The sequence below is a fragment of the Melospiza melodia genome, chromosome 1 (genome assembly GCF_035770615.1).
Source record: "Melospiza melodia melodia isolate bMelMel2 chromosome 1, bMelMel2.pri, whole genome shotgun sequence".
Classification (NCBI taxonomy): domain Eukaryota; kingdom Metazoa; phylum Chordata; class Aves; order Passeriformes; family Passerellidae; genus Melospiza; species Melospiza melodia.
In genome coordinates, this window is record NC_086194.1 from 7,360,606 (window position 1) to 7,380,236 (window position 19,631).

A 19,631-nucleotide genomic window follows, 5' to 3' on the forward strand; every position below is an offset into this window, starting at 1 on the left:
TCCCAGGTGTTAACAACATACAGGCCCACTCTAGTCAACCTTCTCTTTGGAAGTATTGCCATGCCAGACAGGTCAGTGAAGTTCATGGGCCCTTTTGTCTCACTCCATGTTACTCATAGCCCAGTGCCACTCTGCTGTCTTCTCTCACACACAGGGACAGCCAGACCTTTGATTTCAGGGACTGCTGCAGGGCATCAGTTCTCCATCCAGATCATGCACATGCCTTGTACTCATGTTCCTTTACCTGTCTGTAATTTTTTTCCATGGCCAAAGTCTCCCAAGCCCTTCCAGTGCCTCCCCTTCTTTACAAGTCCTGTGCTACTCTGTAGCTGTTGGACACATGCACCTGTCTGCAGCTTTTACACAGGGGAGAGAGAATTCACTGCAATTTCTGCACCAGCTGGAGTTTGGTGCTGTGGCACAGCTTTATGCTGAGGTGGGTGTTGAGTTTGGCATCAAGCTTGGTAATGGCAAAATGATGTTGCCCATCACCCCAGTAGGGTATCTGCATATCAAAAGTACATTTGAATAAAGAGATTCAAGAGACATTTTATTAGAACAGCCACAGAAAAGTAAAAAGTCATGTTCCTCTTCAGACACAGTCCAAGGCTTCTATACAGCTGCCACCAAATGTGGTATTTCTTCTTCCTCTGTCCATTACTCTCCAGCAAAAACACAACTGCAGGTATGTTTCCACAGGAGAACATTTATCTTATGCCATTTCCAAACTCCAGGAAAAGCTAAGTTTCTGAGATTAGTTATATAAGAAAAAGGAAACTTGAATTTTATGTGCTAGTGCAAACTTAAACCAAGCAAACTGCTATTTGTATTTTATTTGCTCTATAAAAAGCCTAGGAATACAAAGAACTTCTAACTGAATATAAAACTCAACATTTTCTTTCCAGGTGTCCATAGAAATACCAGTATAGTAGAAAATAAATATAAAACCTGCAAAATACCTTAATTTGGTTTTGCTAAGAAGCTCTCTCGTTGTGGAAAGAATGGGGGAAAGGGTGAACTAGTTCCTCTTTATTTCAAGCTTGCTGCTTTAATTCCATGTTGCACATGAAACAACAAACAAAATTCTAAGGAATGTAAAAAGTTCCTGTGTCTACAAAAGCCTTAATAATACCACCCTGAGCTGAAGAACAATGGCACTGACATGAAAGGATTTTCATTTCTAAGAAATACCTTAAATCAGAGTTCAGGAATACATGTATTCCATGCTCTTCCGCAGGGCTGATTTAAACCAGACCTACTAACCTGAAATGTGCTTCCTCCCTGGGAGACTGAGCTGCAGCAGCTCAGGGCAGCCCAGGTGAGACAGGGTGGTACCTCAGGTCTGGGTGAAAGAGGAGGATCTGCATTAAACAGAATATTCCAGGTATAATGCTACATTTCATACACTGTTCCTGGCTCACAAGGATGGACTGCAGTTTCCAATAAATACAATCGGTACAAAATTTGGAAAATTCTCAACTTAAAAAATGGCAATGTTTAATATCCACAGAGCATTAAGGTACAAACAAAATTGCTGCTTTCCATGTTCTTTATCACTGCATCTTTCTGAGACTTGTATCCTAAAGGTTCATTTTTCCAAATGGCATAATTTTGGCAGAGGATGAGGTCAGTGAACTCCCAGATTATGCACTGCCTATCTCTCCTGCAGCATTCCAGGGATATGCAGATGCTCAGCACCTCAGAAATCCAGGCTTGCTATACAGCTAAAACAAATGTGCAGAGCATGAATATTACAATTACCAGAGAATTAAAAAAATCTGTCTGCATTCAAAGTAAAAATAAAACTGGGAAATTTCAAAATTTCCTGAGGTGCTCTTTTTGATCAACTAGAACTTTGGCTTCATTTCAATTTAGGCATTTCTTTCATAGTACAATGCAAAATACAAACTACATTGTGAAGAATATAAAAGCTTTTTTTTCCAGTTGGGAATGCCAGAACATATCCATTGTTTTTTTTCTCAAGCATATTCTTTAGCAAGTATGATTTTATGAAGAAGTTAATCATCAGTGGAGTTGTATTCTCCAGTGGAAAGGGGGGCTGCTTGGTTTTGATTTTTTTCTAGTAGGAATTACATAGTCCTAAAATTTTCATATTTTAAAGTTCTCTAGTTCTACTTGAAATTTCCCATTCTTTTTTATTAAAAAAATTCAATAATGCCCTTTGTCATAATTCATAATGGAAGTGTCTACACATGGTAAACTATCTAACTAGGGTCCACTCTAGGCTGAATGTTTTTTTTATTTTTTTTATGTATTTGTGTACTTATGCAGGTTTTGAAATAAAATACATATTGGTAAGCACAAATGAACTGACATTCTATAAAATCATCAGCTCTGGGGAGATGTTGAAAAGGCAAAGTTTGCTGATGTGTCAGAGTAAAAGAACTGATGGCATGAAGAAGTCATCAGATGGAAGGTTTAAAATGAGAAGGGAAAAAGGGAATTTTTCCCACAGAAAGAATAATTAAACTGAACTCATTGTTAACAGACACAGTTCCAAGAGTGTAACTGAACCATACAAAGCTGGGATTCCAGACATACATTCAGCTTGAAAAAGCTGCTTCAGAAGTCAGGAAATTCAAAGGTGTCTCACAACAGAGTTTTTTAGGCATCTTCCTCAAAAAGATACTGAGCTAGATACTTCTTATTAATATGCATTTTTGTTAATAATCTCTTCAATCTAAACTATAAAACATGCTGTGCAACATGACTGAACAAACATCGCTGTGAGAAGTATTTCCCCCTTGTTTGAGTAATTTGAATTTGTAAGCTAATGTAAGTTTTTGTATTAAATAATGTACTGTGTGCAATTTTCTTTCTTGTAAAGTACTTTGAAGCTTTCAAAGGGCACTCTAGGTTCATAAATAATGTGCTGTTCTTTGCCAGAACTGTAGGGCATTTCTTGTAAGTTCTGAATGTTCTTTGCCAGAATTGCAACATGCTACATGCCAAATCCTGCACACAAATGTTCTACATGTGGCAAATGCATATTGGTAAAGACCAGAGGCATGGCATTCCTGGATTTCTTAGAGAGACTGGGGAAGGGAAAGAAGTGGGAAGGAATGGTGAGGAGAGGCAGAGAAAAAAGTCTGTGCATCATTTTAAAAAATGAAAAACAACAACAAAAAAAACCAACCTCCACTCCCAAAATAACCTGTAACTTGCACTTAAGTATTTCCAAAAACTTTTTGTTGTACGCAGCACAAACTCACCCAGAGCTCACAAAAGTACCCAGAGCTGGGTCTGTACTTTTCCTTCAGTTATGGAAACCAGGCCTCTATTTCTTTAATAGCTGAAGATTCTTTAATGCCAGACATTTCTAAGCATCAGAACACCTGCAATCCCTGCTCCTCTGAGCACCCCCTAATGTAAATGGAGAGGCTGAGAGCCAGGAGAAGCAGCACAGTCAGGATCACCACTATTTAGCACACTGTGAAAATGAATCCTCTTCTTCAGGCAAAACTGTCATTTCTTATGCCCAAAGCTGCAGGGAATAAACCAAGGCCAATGTTTATCAAGTGTGAGCTCTGGCCTCTTTGCAACCTCTGCCACAGACAAGTAGGCTCCTACTTCTGCAGCTTGGAAGGGGAGAAGTGTAAAGCAGCAAGACCCAGAAATTCCAACAGGCATTTGGCCACATTGGTTAGACTGCTGAAGGATACCAGGTCTTGTTACTATTTTCTTGATTAAGCACAAACAAGTAATGTCAACAGTCCTCTATAGTTTGGATGGAATTGCTGAAGTAATTAAAAAAATTACCATTCCCTGCCCTCCACTGAATTTCAAGAAAATGGTGACAACAATTATTAATCACCCAGCAACAACCAGGTAGTTGAAAAGTTATGAGAAGGTACTTAGACCTAATCAGGCATTAAGCACCAAGATTTGATAAATGTTTACAAAATAAACTGATGTTAAAACTGAACTCCACATTCTGCAACACTAAATGAACGTTTTACTATCTGGTTTCTTTTGAGGTGGCAAGAAACTACAGTAAAACCTTTGCTGCTGCCAGAATTACACTGCTTAGAGAAAAACATCCTGTGTGTTACCATTTGCTGCCATGATTTACAGAGATATGGTCTGTAGTCTGTATCAGTTTCATGTGGAAGTTTTGAAGGTAAAAAGCCTTCCGCAGAGTTTGCAGATTTCTGCATTAGTGTCTGTGTTGTTGCAAAGAGGATCAAGTGGTGCTGTGTCACAAGCTTTTCAAGGAAGTTAGCACATTTCTTCAGGTTCATCTCCTGCAAGGTAAGACTCTCCCCTCCATTGCTTCTGTCTATCCAATAAAAAGCTGATAAACTGTCTAAAATCAAAACACAGAGCGAGGGGTGAGCACAGAACAGGTTTTCTAGAGAGTAGAGAGTGAGCAGTAACTGAGTGCTGCTACTGCAGCTGACAAGGAAGAGCCTTCCCAGGCACTGCTTTATCATTTCTTCTGTCCCCTGTGCCAGCCTGTTCTCAAGAATGGTGACCAGGCGGAGCATGTCGAAGTGGTAATCGGTGTCAACAAACATCACTTCCACTTCCAGTCCTCCCTGTGCCTTGGCAAGGATGCAGCGGGCCAGCAGGTGATAAAGCATTTCTGTTTTGCCTGTCCCTTCTGGGCCGTGGAATTCAATAACATCTCCTGTTCAAAAGCAAAGCAGCACGTTGTCAGGTAAGAGCATTTGTAGCCCAGAGTTGGTTCTCAGTGTTTTCTGAACCAATACTCACTGTTCCACAAATTGGAAAATGCATTTTAATCGACTTTAATAAAAGGGTTTAAGTCCTGGTCAGTATCCACCAACAGATTTTTCAGTTTTCAAGAAAAGCCTCTAAAGTGAAGTTAATCAACTATGAACAAAGACTGAAAGCCTCTGGCAGCACCATCTAGGAGACTTCCATCAAGAAAAGGTTGGCAACTGGATTTCATCTATATCATTACAGGCAGATAGAGGCAGAAGAGGAAGCTGCTACACAAAAGTGGCTAAGAAACCATCTACACTATGCACACACAATTAAGAAATAACAAAGCAGAGGACAAAACAAAAAAGATGACATATTAGATGTCATTACACATAGATATAAAATGCTTTATGTCACAAGATTCCTACAGGAATCTGTGTCTGGTGAAGAAATCACCAGTAAGTTTATTTAGCACTTATATTCTCCTGTGGTGATAATAATGTGAAACTGCTTCTTTTGACAAGGGAGACTCAGGGATTCCTTCAACTCCAGGCAAGGCCTCTGTCTGAAGCAAAGGATCTCTGATCATAAAAGGATTCAGCCTAATTACCTCATCCAAGTGGGTCATAAAATACATATCATAAAAATTTAAAATGTTAATTAAAAACAGCATTACACTTCATTAGGAAACCAGTTCTTTTGTTGGATGTGAATGCAAGATACTCCAAAGCCTTATCCAAAGTCTTCTGATGTCTTGTATCAGAGCAAGACCCTAGAAGAAGTTAATTGATTAGCTGCTCTTTATAAATTTCTAATTTTGGGGATGGGATTATTTATTTATGACATTTTGGATTTTATAGGCAGAAGGGTAACCACATGCAGTAAGGAGAATCACACCACTGTAATTGCAGGAAGGTGAGAGATTTCCACGGCCTGGACAAGTGCAAATGGCCTAACAGCTTTCCACAGGGGGATGTGAGAGTGGAGAATTAACTGCAACTTTCCTTCAACATGTTTGTGCCTGCCTGGGTTAACAGGGTTCTTCAAGTCACTGCTCAGCTTCCAGAGGATGTCCTCATTCACAAGTGCCTACAACATCAAGATGCAGTTTGGGATCAGGGGAGCAGGATGGTAGAGCAGAAACCAAGCTCTTCTCCCTTTGCAAGTGTTAAAAGCAATTTACACCTGATGTGACAAGTCTGTTCATTTCAGTGACACTCAGAAATATCATTTATATGAATTTCTGATCCTTTGAAATCTATTAAAAAGCTTGATTGTCTCCCAAGCCCTTATTAAGCTGTTCTGAATGGCTCCCTCACTTCTGAGATGAAAGATAACTACACATCCTGGGACATGAGTTTTTATTTTCTCTTCCTGTGCAGAGGTCACGGGGCCCGACACTGTCACTTGCAGGCAGTGGCTCTGCTGTCACACAGCCTGTGCCAGAGACACAACCACACCCTGGCAGGGTGAGATACCAGCTTGCAAGAGCTCCTCCTAAAAGTGCTGGATAGGTCATTCCCTCCTATTTTGTCTCTTGCAGTATTTTAGAACAATTGTGTAAGGCAGCTCTTGATAAGGAACAAAGTGTATCTTTTGCCACTGGCTGTGGCACAAAACTTCTGCCACCCTGACTGGCATTTCTCAATCCAGAGCAGAAACTGAGTGGGGCCAACAGGCAATATTGCTTCACCTGCCTTTACAGCAAAATATGACCTGCTGGATTCAAAAATTCTTCTGGGAAATAAATGCTTCACTTTTTCCGTTTGAAGACATTCTAGCAGGGTGTCTGTGTGCTGCAGAATGACACTGGATGAGTTGGTTTTTTTTATTGGCAGAAGTAATAAAACTTATTTAAGTAAAAATTCTAAGTTGAATGACAAAAAATCATTCTTAGAGGCTTTTGTGGTGGTGGTTTATAAATGTGAATAGCAAGACAGGCAAGCACCCCTCAAAGTTTGTTCAAAACTGCTGAAAGAGATCCACAGCTGCCCTGTAGCTGGACCAAGACACTTGAGTTACTCTGCAAACAGAAACAGCTTGGACTGCAAGAAAACCTCAAGAGAGCTGGGGATTTCTGTGCCTTCCTGATTATCCAAGAGCTGCCCACAAGGAGAACGGGTGCAAAACAGGAGCCATTTATAGCAGCATCTATAAATGTTGAGTTTCATTGAATTAGCAACCAGGCTGTTACAGTAAGATAAGGGGGGAAATTCATTTCTCTGGATCAGAGAGGACAAGCCATGACACAGCAAAGGAGGAAGTGAGGCCAGCAACGTTTTCAAGAAGCCTGACAGTAGGTCACAGGAGAAACAGTGATCACAACCAGCATCATCCATTAATGTCAAAACAACTTGGAAAGGAGGATTAGTAAAAAGATACTGTCACAGGATGAGAACAGGCTGAGAGGGAGAGCAGGAACAGCACTTTAACATGGAAGAAACTTAATGGGAATTTTTTCTATTAGAACTGGTGTTGGCAGACATTAAACATATCAGTAGATGAATGTTCCATTAGCTTGGCAAAACATGCAGAAGACAAACTAATTGGGTTAATAAAAACTTAAGTTTGTGAAGATTTAACAGATGGAGATGGATGAGTAGAGTGATTTCACAGGAAATTCAGCACTAGTGAATTCAAGAGTTAGGTTTTAAGGAGTCCCTGAACACATTGCCTGGCTCAGGGCAGCCAGAGCTGGCTCATTATGGGCAGACTAAAGAGAATAATAGCCCACTCCTATGAATGGGCATGCAGGTTAAACCAAATGATGCTGAAGAAATGTAAATATTTATGTAAGATTAATACATTTTAACTGAAATACTGTGTTCAGTCCTGGTCATCAGTTTGATGTTACATCTTGAATGAGAAGAGCCTTATTTTTGTCTGTAATCAATCCACCAGCAAATGCTGGTTAAACTGTTTTCTGACACTGCAGGCTGCTGGAACACTCAGCAATAACTTTGTGTTTCACATTCTAGGCTACCTTGAAGTTCCTGGGCTGGTCATTTACAATATTGTGCAGAAGCTGTCACTATTATTTATACCATTTATAAGTGAAGTAGAAAGGCCTAATATTTATTCCAAGTTAATGTTGGGTGTCATGCAATTGGTGAACATTAGAGCCTTAAACTGACACCCACACCTTCATGCCAGTGACACAGGGGAAATATGACTGGCAATACTGGAAGATTATTTAATGCTTGTGTCACTTTTGCTCCATTCCAGAAGAGCTTAAATGGTATGTAATTAATGTACTTATGTGCTCTTAAATATGCAAGTCCATCATAATTAGAAGCAGTGGTTAGAGTATCACATTAATACCTATATAACCTGTCCCTATTTTGCAGTACCCTGACATGCAAGTTATGAACACTTAACTAAAATGTAACCTTTGGATAGTTTATTGAAACTTCATGTATTTGTTTGAAAAAATGAATAATTTAGGTCTTTGCATTGCTTTAATCACAGCATTTGAGATGAAGAGCTGTTCAGTACTGACTTCATGGGCAACCTATTACAGAATTCCACAGTGACACACTAAAAGTCAAGTCCATGACAAATGGAGAGGTAAGCCTTCAACAGGGATTTAAGACTGAATAATGTGAACACACATCAAAATAACACATGGCCTCACATGAATACTGTGGTATTAAAAGACAAAGCAAAAATGCAATAAAAGGTGAAGTCCATTTATATATATACAGCTAAAGGGCTGTGCTAATATGTTAGGCAGCTTCATTAATGTCAGCCAAAAAGCATGACCAGTATGGGTAATAATTGATACCATTTGTTGGAGGCAGAAGAAAAATACAAATGCTTCAAAAGCTCAATGACTCTGTTGGCACAGAGAAACCAGTGATGCATTTTAGAAGGTTTCCAGCCATGTCAGAACTGAGGTTCTGGAACAGTCTTCAGACAGGCATGAACAACCTACAAAGCTTCAAGAGCAAACAGATCATTTGATAGGAAATTATGTAACACTATGGACTGCAGTAAGGGCAGTTAGTGATCCCCAAGAAAACATCTTAAAATCTGTTTGACCAGTACATAGCCAGTTCAGTCTCAAACATTTGTTTGTTGTGTGTAAAGTTGACTAAAAAATACCAAACATCCAGACTAAAAGATTGTTTAATATTTATGTTTTGAAAAAAAAAAATACACTAATATCTCATTTTTTAAAAAAAATAGGAATTTGAGAGTCTTGTGAAGCATACACTAATTTCACTCCTGGCCCTTAATTCTTCTTGTGAGTAACATAGCAGAAAATGAGAGAATTCAGAAATGAGAGAATTTAAATATTCTTGTGCTCTACTTGCACTGGCTTAGCAGTATTTCTCCACCCTTTATCATTATTATGTCACACTGGAAACTTTCAGGGCAGGAATCATGTACTGCTAAAGCCCACATGTGTTTTCTAGTGCTGCAAAACAACACACAAAGTGTCTCAGAGTGACTGTGTTTGAAGATTAGGCATCATCTCTCATCCAATTATCCTGATTCCTTTTATTGCCTTTTCTGCTCTTTATTCTGAACATTCCATATTTGTGGGAATTCAAACTGCAGATAAGTGTGCTGCTAAGCACTGAAGCCACATATTTGCCCTATGAATCCACTCACTCACACATAAATTCCACAACAGTAGCACCTCACCATTGATCCTCACTGTTTGCCACTCATATGCCTTTTTTCATACATATTTTTAGTCTTGTGTAATCAGAGTTGTCTCTTCCATAGTGAAATTCATGAAATTTCACACAATCTGGAAAATCAGTCTGACTTCCTGAATAGTGTGTTATTTTCTGTTTAGTTCACTAATTTCTTTCATTAAAATATCCAACCTTGATCTTAAATTTTCTTGTACTGGTGTCATTGAAAGGTTACCCCAGTTCTCCAATCTGAAATTCTCATTTATTCACTGAAGGTCTTCATGAGCTATGTTGATCCTGCATTGTGAACTCATTCAAACTAATTAGTACCTATGGCCATAATGGAATTGTTTATGAAGTTCTATTCTAAGCATACTTAGGATTGTCCAGGTCAAGACTGAATGGCATGATGAGCTGGCTTTGTGTGCTCATGCTCCTTATCCTAATTTACCCAGACAACTCTGTATCACTGAACTCTCTGCTATTTACTGAACCTCATGTTCTTTGCAAATTTCTGCAGTTATGACTTTGTGGTTGTTGTCTAGACCACTGATTTAAAAAAACAAACAAAGAGGTTTAATGACAGACTCTAGAACAAATTGCTGGAAAACTACTGACACTGACCAATGTGCTCGGTATTTACTCACCTACACCTGTGTCCTGATATGCATAAAATAGATTTGGAGGCCTATTTAATAATGTTTGGAAGGGTGACTTTGCATTATTCCATTTTATCTAGATTGCATTGAACCATATCAAAAATTAGAATTCTGATCTAAGGCAAAATAATTTACTTGTATGCTTATCTCTATTGATAGAAATATAGAGAGATAGAAATATAGAAATATAGAATACTTTTACATGAACATTTTTCCCTAAATGGGATGAAGACACATTTTTACCATGGACAGGAGATCCTTCCTCAGCAAACAGACAAGGCTCCAGATTCTTCAGAGAACTTCTGCCCTCGAGTCGTGCACGCAGCTTTTAAAGACAAGACAAAGAGCCACGCTGTTAACGTTAAATAATGAACCCCAGGACACAAATTTAAAGGATTTTAAGAACTGACAGTATTCCATGACAGTCCTATTGAAAGATTAGTCTGATTTTAAAAGTGTTTTCATAAATACATATGGAAATGCATAGTCTGGATACATACAGCATACAGCAACAGAAGGTCCCAGCTTTACAAACAACGAGCACACAGATTCAGTGGCAGTGAGGACTGGAGATATGAGGAGAAATCAAGTTTAAAAAGCAAAGGCTGCTCAGGGACATTAGTGAGAGGGATCACCTCCAGCCCACAGCAGTGCTGCCATTCCAAAGAACAAAGGGAAAGAACATCATTTGTAACAACCAAAAAAAACCCTCCAAACCTCCAAAAAAATTACTGGCTGAGAGTTGAAACCTTACCCATCAACAATCCCCCGAGCCAGCCTCTCTGAGCATTTCTAAGTAAAACCATGTGCATTTCACCTGAGAGGCTACACAGGACTCCTCTGGGCTACAATCCTATTATATCATAGTTACTTGTTCAAACAGAGTATGGATTAAGAATGTTCAAAAGTAATTAGTCACCAGTGGCTCTGCAAGAACCTTTCTAAAGCAAGCTTGAATTTGTTAAGCAAGTTCTCCAAAGCCCCTCATAAAATAAGCCCATTGTAAAACTAATTACTTCAAAGACCATGGAAGTTTCTTAAATTGAGAGGTATTTGCATAGCAAGCAGACAGGTATTCACAAAAGCTGTGTTGTTATTAGTTCTGGCACACTGTGTAAAGGAAGAATGAACATTTTCCCTGGTACTAGAGCTGCTATTCCCTACATGCATTCCCATACATGGGAAAGGACTTTACTGGGATGCTCAGTGTCACCAGAGCACCTACCCTGGGGCCAAATACTACATTCTACAAGGCACCCAGGTGTCATTTAGAGATCTGAACAAAACAAATCCTGTTCAGTTTTATCCCATCCTCAAGACCAAAAGAGCAGTGAGCACACACCTTCAAACAACTGCTGCCTTCTCTTGCTTTCCTCCTTGTCATATCCCTGAGCAACACTCGCTCTGAATGATCTTTAAAGTTCTTTTAAACAGTTGTGTGTGTGTGTTTGCCTTTAAGAGTAAAAAATTAAATGGTCCTGAATTTGCTTCAAGTGGTCACAATGGGAATGTAAGTGTGACATTTTCATTGACATTTTAAGAGTCCCTTCCATTAACAAAATGTCAATGTGTTTGCCTTGGCCTCTTCACACCTATCCAGGAGAGTTTTCTGACTCATCCTCTGAAGGGCCAAAAAAACACTCAAACTGACCTTGCTCTGGATCAGCAGATCCTCCCATTACACTTCTCACATTTGTGCAGCACTAAACACACAGTGAACTCCTGGGAACCAGCAGGGTTCCATGATCTGGACAAAGCAAACATCCAGATGGACACACACACACACACAAGAATACAGGAGTTAACTTGGGGCAGATAAACCAGCAGCTCTCAACTACCAAGAGGGCCTTGGCAGGCCCTGCATGTGCAGCTCTCCTCTGCCAGGGCCTGGCCACCAGCAGGGAGAGGCTGCACCCACTGGGGAGAAGAACCAGGAATCTCTCACCCCTCTGTCAGCAGGGGATGTTGAGGGAAAAAGGAAAACCACCACAGGCTGCTGCTTTCTGATGCTCTGCACTTCTCACAGAGGAAGCACTGCTGCAGCACACAGGGATAACAGGGGCTCAGTGATGGGCACTGCTGGGGCCAGCAGTCACAACTTCTGCTGGCCCAAACACACTGCTGCAGCCTCCTGCTCCTAAATTAATTTGTACATTTACAAATATATCCTGTGCAGTTTATTTTTTCTGGAACAGTGAGCCCCTGTGTCCTCTTAGACTATCAACTCCTTAAGTTTACTGAGAGAGAGTGAATTGATCACTCTGGTTTAAATACGAATCTGTCGTTATTTAAATGACAAGTTTATGGATTGATTTTACATAAGTACAGGTGCTTTCTCTGAGCACTGCTCATGAAGGTAATTTATGGTAATTTGCTGATGATGGCACACCTGTGTTTTTATCCAGCTTGTATTTACTTCCGAGTTCTGAAGCAGAATCTCCAAAGGCACTTGCCTCATTAGTGCCATGCTGGGAGCCACGGGGTTCCTGGCACAAACAGGCAACAATTTTCCTTCAGCTCTCACAAAGGTTTGTCCACAGTGCAGCACAAGTGATGGGAGCACAGCTGAGACACCACACAGGCACCCCTCACCTCTGCCCACCTTACCCAGGGACAGCACAGGCTGCTCCAGGGGAGCCTTTCCCATTCTGCCTCCCCTCCTGCTCTTCTGGAATACGAGGGGGGAGAAATCCCCAGCATGTAAAGGGTGATCTGAGGGCGGGTGTCAGGTGCCCCAAGCTTTGTCACACACAATGTACAGAAGGACAGACAGCACCCCTGGAGAGAACCTTGGAGCGGGAAGAGCTTAGAAAAACATCCCAACTCAATTTCAAATCCCCTATTAGAGATTTCTGATTCCATAATCAAAGTGTAGGTGCTCATTTTTTCCTCCATAAGCCTTTCTTCATCTTTTTTTACACAAAACACCACCCTTTAGCAACCTGCTAGTGGTAGCTCCTCACTCTTAGGTATTCTTTGAAAATGCAATTATGCCAGCAAGGAACTGCACAGATGTGCAGTTACACGTAGAGAAGAAGCTGTACAGCAAAAGTTCAGCAGCAGCTGGGATAAGTGTCAATAATGATGAAGCTGATGGGACTCAAATATTTCAGCTACACCTTTTATAATTTATTTTCCTTTTAATAAACAAATATGCATATGGACAGTCCCACTGACTAATGCCTGACATGCTTGTGCTCTGTTGGTTCCAACAGAGCTGTGCATCAATGCAAGCACACACGTAGGTCGTGTCAGGAATGAGAGATTACTTCATTAAAATGTTAAAGAAATTCAAATTAAATACTCCAGCTCTGGTAGAGGCTGTGAGCTAACCTACAGGCTATTTACACATACAAACCTATCTCGAGTACTAGACAAAATTTAATTCTCAACCACTATAACCACTCTGATTGAGCTTTTGTAAACTTTGGGCATGAAGACATATGCAAGCCATTTATCATTACTTTTACTGTGATAAACCAAAGGTGTTTTGCAAGAAGTTCTAATTTGTTGTATTAATTATATTCAATAATAAAAGCACAATACTGCGGTCTCAGTATAACTCAGTAAAATCTGACTTTATGCATGAGCCTATTTAAAGAAGTATTGGTTTAAATTAAGTGTTTTCTGTTTCAAGTGCTTTTACCATTTTTTGTCTGGACATTCTGTATTCATACATTGATTTTTCTTAACCTGTGGGTCTTCAACTCCTCCCTTGTTCCAGGTTGGATATCCATCCCTCCATCCATTGCAGGCAGTTGATGCCATGAGCATTCTGTCAGCACCACTCATGTGGACAAACAAATGCATTTCTCCCTTGGACAAAGAGCACACCTCATATCCTTAATTCACATCTATTTGCCAATAGTGGACATCTGATACTAATTTTTTTTTAAGTGTCAAAAGGGCTTAAAAGCCCAAGTCCCACTAAAAACCACACAGAGCTTTAACAATAAATATTATCACACTTTTCTGTTTTATGTGAACTATTCAGCATGTTCCGGTATAGTTACACACAAATCTCCAAGCAATTAAGTTGCTGATCGAAAGTGGAAGTTTCTAACAAATAAAACATAGAGAGATGGGAAAAAACCTAATAAAACAACACAAAATCCCAAAACTCAAACCTCTTTTCTCCTAAAGAGGAGGAAAGCAATTCCACCTTACAAAATGTTTATTTACAGAATCATAAAGCTGGAAGAGACCTTTAAGACCATCAAGTCCGAACCTTTAAAGGAAACCTTCCTTACAGGTCTCCTTCCTTAGGCATCCCCTCCAATGCCTGGGAGGGGAGCGCGAAGGGAATATTTATAAAAGAATTATCGAGGCACCCGAACCAAGAAGCGCCCGCGGCAGGAATCCACCCGCATCCGACATAAAGGCAGAACACGGCCCCAGGGAACCCCGATCCCTCCGGGATCCGCGGGAAATCCAGCGGGAAATCCAGCGGGAAGCCCCCGCGGCCTCCCGGGGCCGGAACTCCCTCCGTCCCTCCCTCCCTCACGCACCGCCCCCTCAGGAGGCCCCGCGGGGGCTCCCCCGCGCCCGCCCGTGGCGGTGAGGGGAGGAGGCTCAGCGCTCCCCTTTTCCCCTGGCTACAGCCTCGCCCCGCTCTCCCCGCCCGTGTGCCCGGGCCCGGGGCTGCGGGGAGCGGGGAGCGGGGCGGGGGCCGCGCCTCACCTGCGTGCCCGACTCCGCCCCGCCGAACGCGTCACCCATGGCGGCCCCGCGGCCCCGCGCCCGCCGCCGCCCCGCAGCGCCCCCGCCCGGCCGCGCCCTCTGCGCCTGCGCGGCTCGGCCCCCCGGGAGCGCGGGGAGGAGCCTAAAGGCTGCGGAGTCGCAGGTTCGAGTCCCGCCTCCGGCTCGATTCACGGCTGCCCACCCGCCCGACCTTCCTACGAGGTTTAGGATTCCTTGGGCACGGCCGGGAGAATCACAGAGTCAAATAGGTTGGAAAAGAGCTCTGGAGTCATCGAGTACAACTTGTGACTGAACACCACCATGCCAAGCAGATCATGGCACTGAGTGCCATGTCCGGTGTTTCCTTAAATGTTGTATTGCACTAAACCAGAGATCAGTCTTACACTTAAACAGCTCCAGGGACAGTGACTCCACCGCCTCCCTGGACTGTCATTCCAGTGTCTAATAATTCCTTCCAAGAATAAATTCTTCCTGCTTTCCAACCTAAACCTCCCCTGGCACAACTTACAACCACATCCTCTCATCATGTCCTGAGTTACCTGAGGGAAGAACCCGACTCCCACCCAAAGACAAGTTGTTTATTTATTTTTAAGGACTTTTCTTTCTCCAGATGTGTCTGGGTTTTTTCTGCTCCTGCTGGAAAGCAGCAGGAGGCTGGGCTGGTGTGACTCAGGGGATGCTCCTTGGTGGCACTGGGCAGCTGTGACTCAAAGGAAGCTCGTTCGCGTGGCTGCAATTAAACTCTTGACGCCTGCGAAATTGCTCTTTGCCAAAGCCAGCTCTCAATTATGGCTTAAATTAAAAGGGGTTTAGAGCATTTTTGAGAAGTCCCTGGAATGAACGGGGCTTGCGTGGTGTGTGATGCTCTGAGGCAGGAGCTGATGGTCAGCAGCTTGGTCACTCCAGCAGCCCGTGGTCAGCAGCAGGACCTGCTCCTCCCGCACCACGGCCCGTCCACTGCAGTTGTGCAACCTGGGCAGGCAAGAGGGATGGGCACAGGGAGAATACAGGAGAACCTGTTTGTTTTTTCCATAGGCTAAATGCAAAACCAGCAGGATAAGAATAGCAGCTCCCAGTATCTGCATATCAAAGAGCAGCAGTGATACCATCCCTTCAGGTCTAGGAGGTTATCGGTGATACTGCACGTCCTTACAGTCAGGAGGAGAAACTGGTGGTGGAGTTCTCTGCTTCTTCAAAGAAATCATGTTTGTCTATACAAAAGACTTGCTACTAGCATGTACCACAACAAAAAAATCTAACCTCAGATGCAAGGCATTAGCTTTGTTTACTCTTTCAACCCTTTTTCAGCCCAAAATACAGAGCTCCAATGCAAAACACACTGCTGCTGCCACTTGACTAACTCCAGATGGATGGCACCAGATAGATTTAACCCAACTCAAACCTCTAGTTTTGGTGCCCAGTCCTAATTCTGCTCATTAAAGTACAGAAGGGAGATGGTTGCTCTGCACAGCCAAAGTAGTCTTTGTCTTTTTCTTGTATGGATACATGTGCCAAATTTTCAGAGGCATGGTGAGAAAGACTTGGATGGCCATGGGGAGGGCACAAAAATGCAACTACAATACTTTTGGTTTCATTGTATTGAAGGAAGTTTCTTCTTCGTATTTGTTCCTTCTTTGTATTTCTTCTGTGTTTTGGAAGAAGTCTACATAAGGGACAGACAACTTTAAGAGCTGTGTATCTGAGTATTCTTACAGTACCTCAGTGGTCTGGGCCACCTGGAAGAGTTTAAAAGCTTTGTTAATTAGTAGTGATTGTCCTTGAAGCTGACTGAGGAGTGACCTAACCCCAGAGCAGAGTGATGACAAAGACATTACTCACTGCATCAACCACATGATTTTTTTTTTTTTTGGTAATTATAGGTTCTTTGTTGCTCTTGTCCTCTAATTAAAGATGTTGTACTAATTTTTAAAAAGTGATTGCTAGTTGAATTCAGAGCCATAAATACACAGCACAGAAAAATACCAGTCGACTGAAGCCCACTCCTAGCTCATCACTCACCATTGTGAGAGTCCCAGTAGGGTTCTGTGGGAGCTCTTCCACTGCACAGCTGAACACAGCTTTGGCATTACAATCTAATGCAAAATGAAGTATCACAGTTCAATGGAGATTAAGCAGCAAATATTTGAGAGAGAGGTTAAAAACACAGAACTCATATGAGCAGAAAAAAAAAAAAAGATATTAAGGATATTTAATAGCTTGAAATAGTACATCACAATTAGAAATGTGTAAGTCAAACACACCGGTCACCCTGATGGGCAGATTGCACATCAGCAGTCAGCACTGCTGGCATCTTACCACATTTTGTAATATTTTATCAAAGGTGTCAATGTAGTTTTAGTAGTTAATCTTTTTGTTTGTTTGTTTGTTTGATTGTTTGGTTTTTGTTTATTTTTCTCCCTGCATGGCAAACCTCTTCATTGACCTCGCTTCTCAGGAGAAAAACAGTAACATGGGTAAGGAGAGAAATTCTTTACCATTGGTAAAGAGCAATGATTTTAATTGCACCCTCTATTTTTTGGGCTGCTGGTGGGTTTATTTATCTATTTATATGTTTTTATTTATTTATTTATTTATGATTCATTCTTTCATATTTTTCTGTAGCATTTCTGAGTGATAGTGGGCGATCCAGGAGTACAGGATCCCACCCACCCCTTACTCTTCCTTCTCAAACAGCAGAATCCCCCTTAAAGCAGCACAGCTCTAAGTAGCTCGTAGTATGCAGGGTCTCCATGCCCCAGCACTCCTGTTTCTACAGGCAGAAAATGAGTGTTCCTTTGTTTGGCATGAGGGGAGCCTGAGGGGGGCCCCAGGAGCCACAGCACTGCTGGTGTAGCCATCGAGCAGCAGGAACAAGGACTTTCATCCTAGGAGTAGAAAGATCACACTCTAGGGGTGAACATCTCTGTCTTTATGAAATGGGTATTCCAGAGAAAATTCCTATTTCTTAACCTTGATTTTGAAGATTAAATACAGGATGCCAGCATCTCCCATGCTGGGATCCTGTATTTTCTACTGCATGTGTTTAAGACCTGCATTGTTGCGAGGAAAAATGACAGTGCAAGAGAGGAAGGCATTTGAAGTGGATTAGTAAAATTAATTTTTATTGTAGTTTTAAAATTTTTTTTGCTTCTTTATACATTCACTATCATTAATTTCAGCCAGCAGAAGGAAACTGGGATGGGTTCTGGAGGAGGAAGGACTAGCTCAGGTGCCCCAGGGATGTTGAGAGTCTACTGTATATATAAACATTTAATTTATTTTTAAAATGCAAAGTCCTAAATTTAAATTGCCAGTTGGTCTACAATAGCCTCAAGAATTCAATTATTAGACTTTAGATGGCAGTCTAAAGAACTAACACCCTGTCCTGGAACAAGGCCTGAGGTAAGAGCTTAAACAAAAGGGGAAAGGAATGAAGAAAACCAATATGTTGACAAGAAAGTTAGATTGTGTGAGGATGTTTGCAAAAGAACACATCAAATTTTTATATTTAATTAAGTAATAGCTAATTTAGAAACTGGGATGTAAATGCTTCCTCCTTTGAGCGATTGGGTTTTTTTCCCAGCCACAGAGATTTTGCTCCAACATAAGCTTCATCATAAGTGTATTGTCACTTAATGCTCCAAACAGATCTTCTAGCTTGAAAACAGTTTGTTCATATAGTTGAACTAAACTCTTTCAGTAAAGTCAGTTGTTGTTTTCCTCATTAATGTCCAGACTCTTAAATACCTTCATTCCAAAGGTGACAAAATGACTCTTCCAAAAGTCATTGCACAAAAGAATCACTCCTAGAAATAAACCAGAAAGGTTTTGAGTTGAGTCTTATCTCCTCCTTTGTGTAGTAGTGCTCAGACCCCAAAATGTTTATCAACTAAAGACTATCTCAAAGTTGCAAGCAGACCTAAAAAGGATTAATAATAGTAACAGAAGTAGTAGTGGTGGTAAGAATTAAGACTTAAAGATGTGTTGAGTCTCCATGTAGTGAATGCCATCAGATTAGTTGCAACCTCTCTGTTGTGTGACTCCTCCAGTTTCATGGAGCTGATTTCAGCCTTACTGTTCCAAGTTTCTCTCAATGAGTGAAGTGATGTGTCACTGGGTTTTATTAGATTTTTGCTTTTATTTTTTAGAGCAGATGGCTGATTCTTTTTACCTGGAGAGCTGCCACTTTCTTTAGATGCATTTGGGCTTTTTGGTAGTCTCATTTATCTGTTTATTTGAGAAATAAGTAACCTAAATTGCAAATGTGTTATAATTTCACTGACCTCAGAAAAGCTGATAGAGTTCCTGAATTTTTGTTGAAAAAATAAAAACAACCCCACAAAGAGAAAATAATTTAATCCACTGGTAGCTGGACTGCTAGCCATGAAACAGCAAGTCCAGGTCTTTATTAGTTCTGGCATCTGTGATCATGGAATCATAACATGGTTTGGGTTGGAAGAGACCTTAAAGCTCATATATTCCCATCCCCTTGCCATGGACAGGGAACCTTTCACTAGACCATGCTGCTCAGAGCACAATCCTACCTGGCCTGGAATAATTTCATGGCCAGTTGCTGGATATTCTGTTTTGCTGGATATTTCTGAGACTATCTTTCAGCTTGCAGACATACTTGCAGAAATAAACTTGCTCTGTGTAGCCATTCACCTGTATTTATGTCTAGGTTTCTTATTTGCCTTTCATCAGCTTGTATTCCTGAGCTGAAATTCCTTCATGTTTGTTTTTTACCACATTGTACTGACAGTACCACAGCTACTTCTGTCCTGCCTGAATGATTCTGCACTGGCTCACTGCAAAGTTGCCAGATCCCCCTTGCTTGGACTGGGTTTGTGTTGGTGACCCAACCAGGGATAATTTCTTGCCTGTCTATGGCCACAGTTTCAGGTTAGCAATAAGTAAGCAAGATTTTCAGAGAAGA

The 19,631-nt window shown here is 41.3% G+C and overlaps 1 protein-coding gene across 1 annotated transcript; it reads right to left on the reverse strand.

Moving 5' to 3' along the window:
• Window positions 1-533: 533 nt before the first annotated feature.
• Window positions 534-14,727, reverse strand: XRCC2 (X-ray repair cross complementing 2). Its single transcript, XM_063181203.1, has 3 exons — window positions 14,675-14,727; window positions 10,238-10,319; window positions 534-4,651 (listed from the first exon to the last, which is right to left on the reverse strand). Exons 1-3 carry the CDS (start codon window positions 14,711-14,713, stop codon window positions 3,936-3,938), a joined length of 837 nt encoding a protein of 278 aa, XP_063037273.1. The 5' UTR covers window positions 14,714-14,727; the 3' UTR covers window positions 534-3,935.
• Between the last annotated feature and the right edge of the window lie 4,904 nt (window positions 14,728-19,631).

What these genes read in the sequence shown, in the direction of transcription:
- XRCC2 (XM_063181203.1), bottom strand. Translation starts at nt 14,713, where the DNA reads ATGGGTGACGCGTTCGGCGGGGCGGAGTCGGGCACGCAG. An exon ending in GGGCGGAGTCGGGCACGCAG is followed by an intron (nt 10,320 to 14,674) that starts GTGAGGCGCGGC and finishes TGTCTTTAAAAG; the next exon opens with CTGCGTGCACGACTCGAGGG. An exon ending in GGAAGGATCTCCTGTCCATG is followed by an intron (nt 4,652 to 10,237) that starts GTAAAAATGTGT and finishes GCTTTTGAACAG; the next exon opens with GAGATGTTATTGAATTCCAC.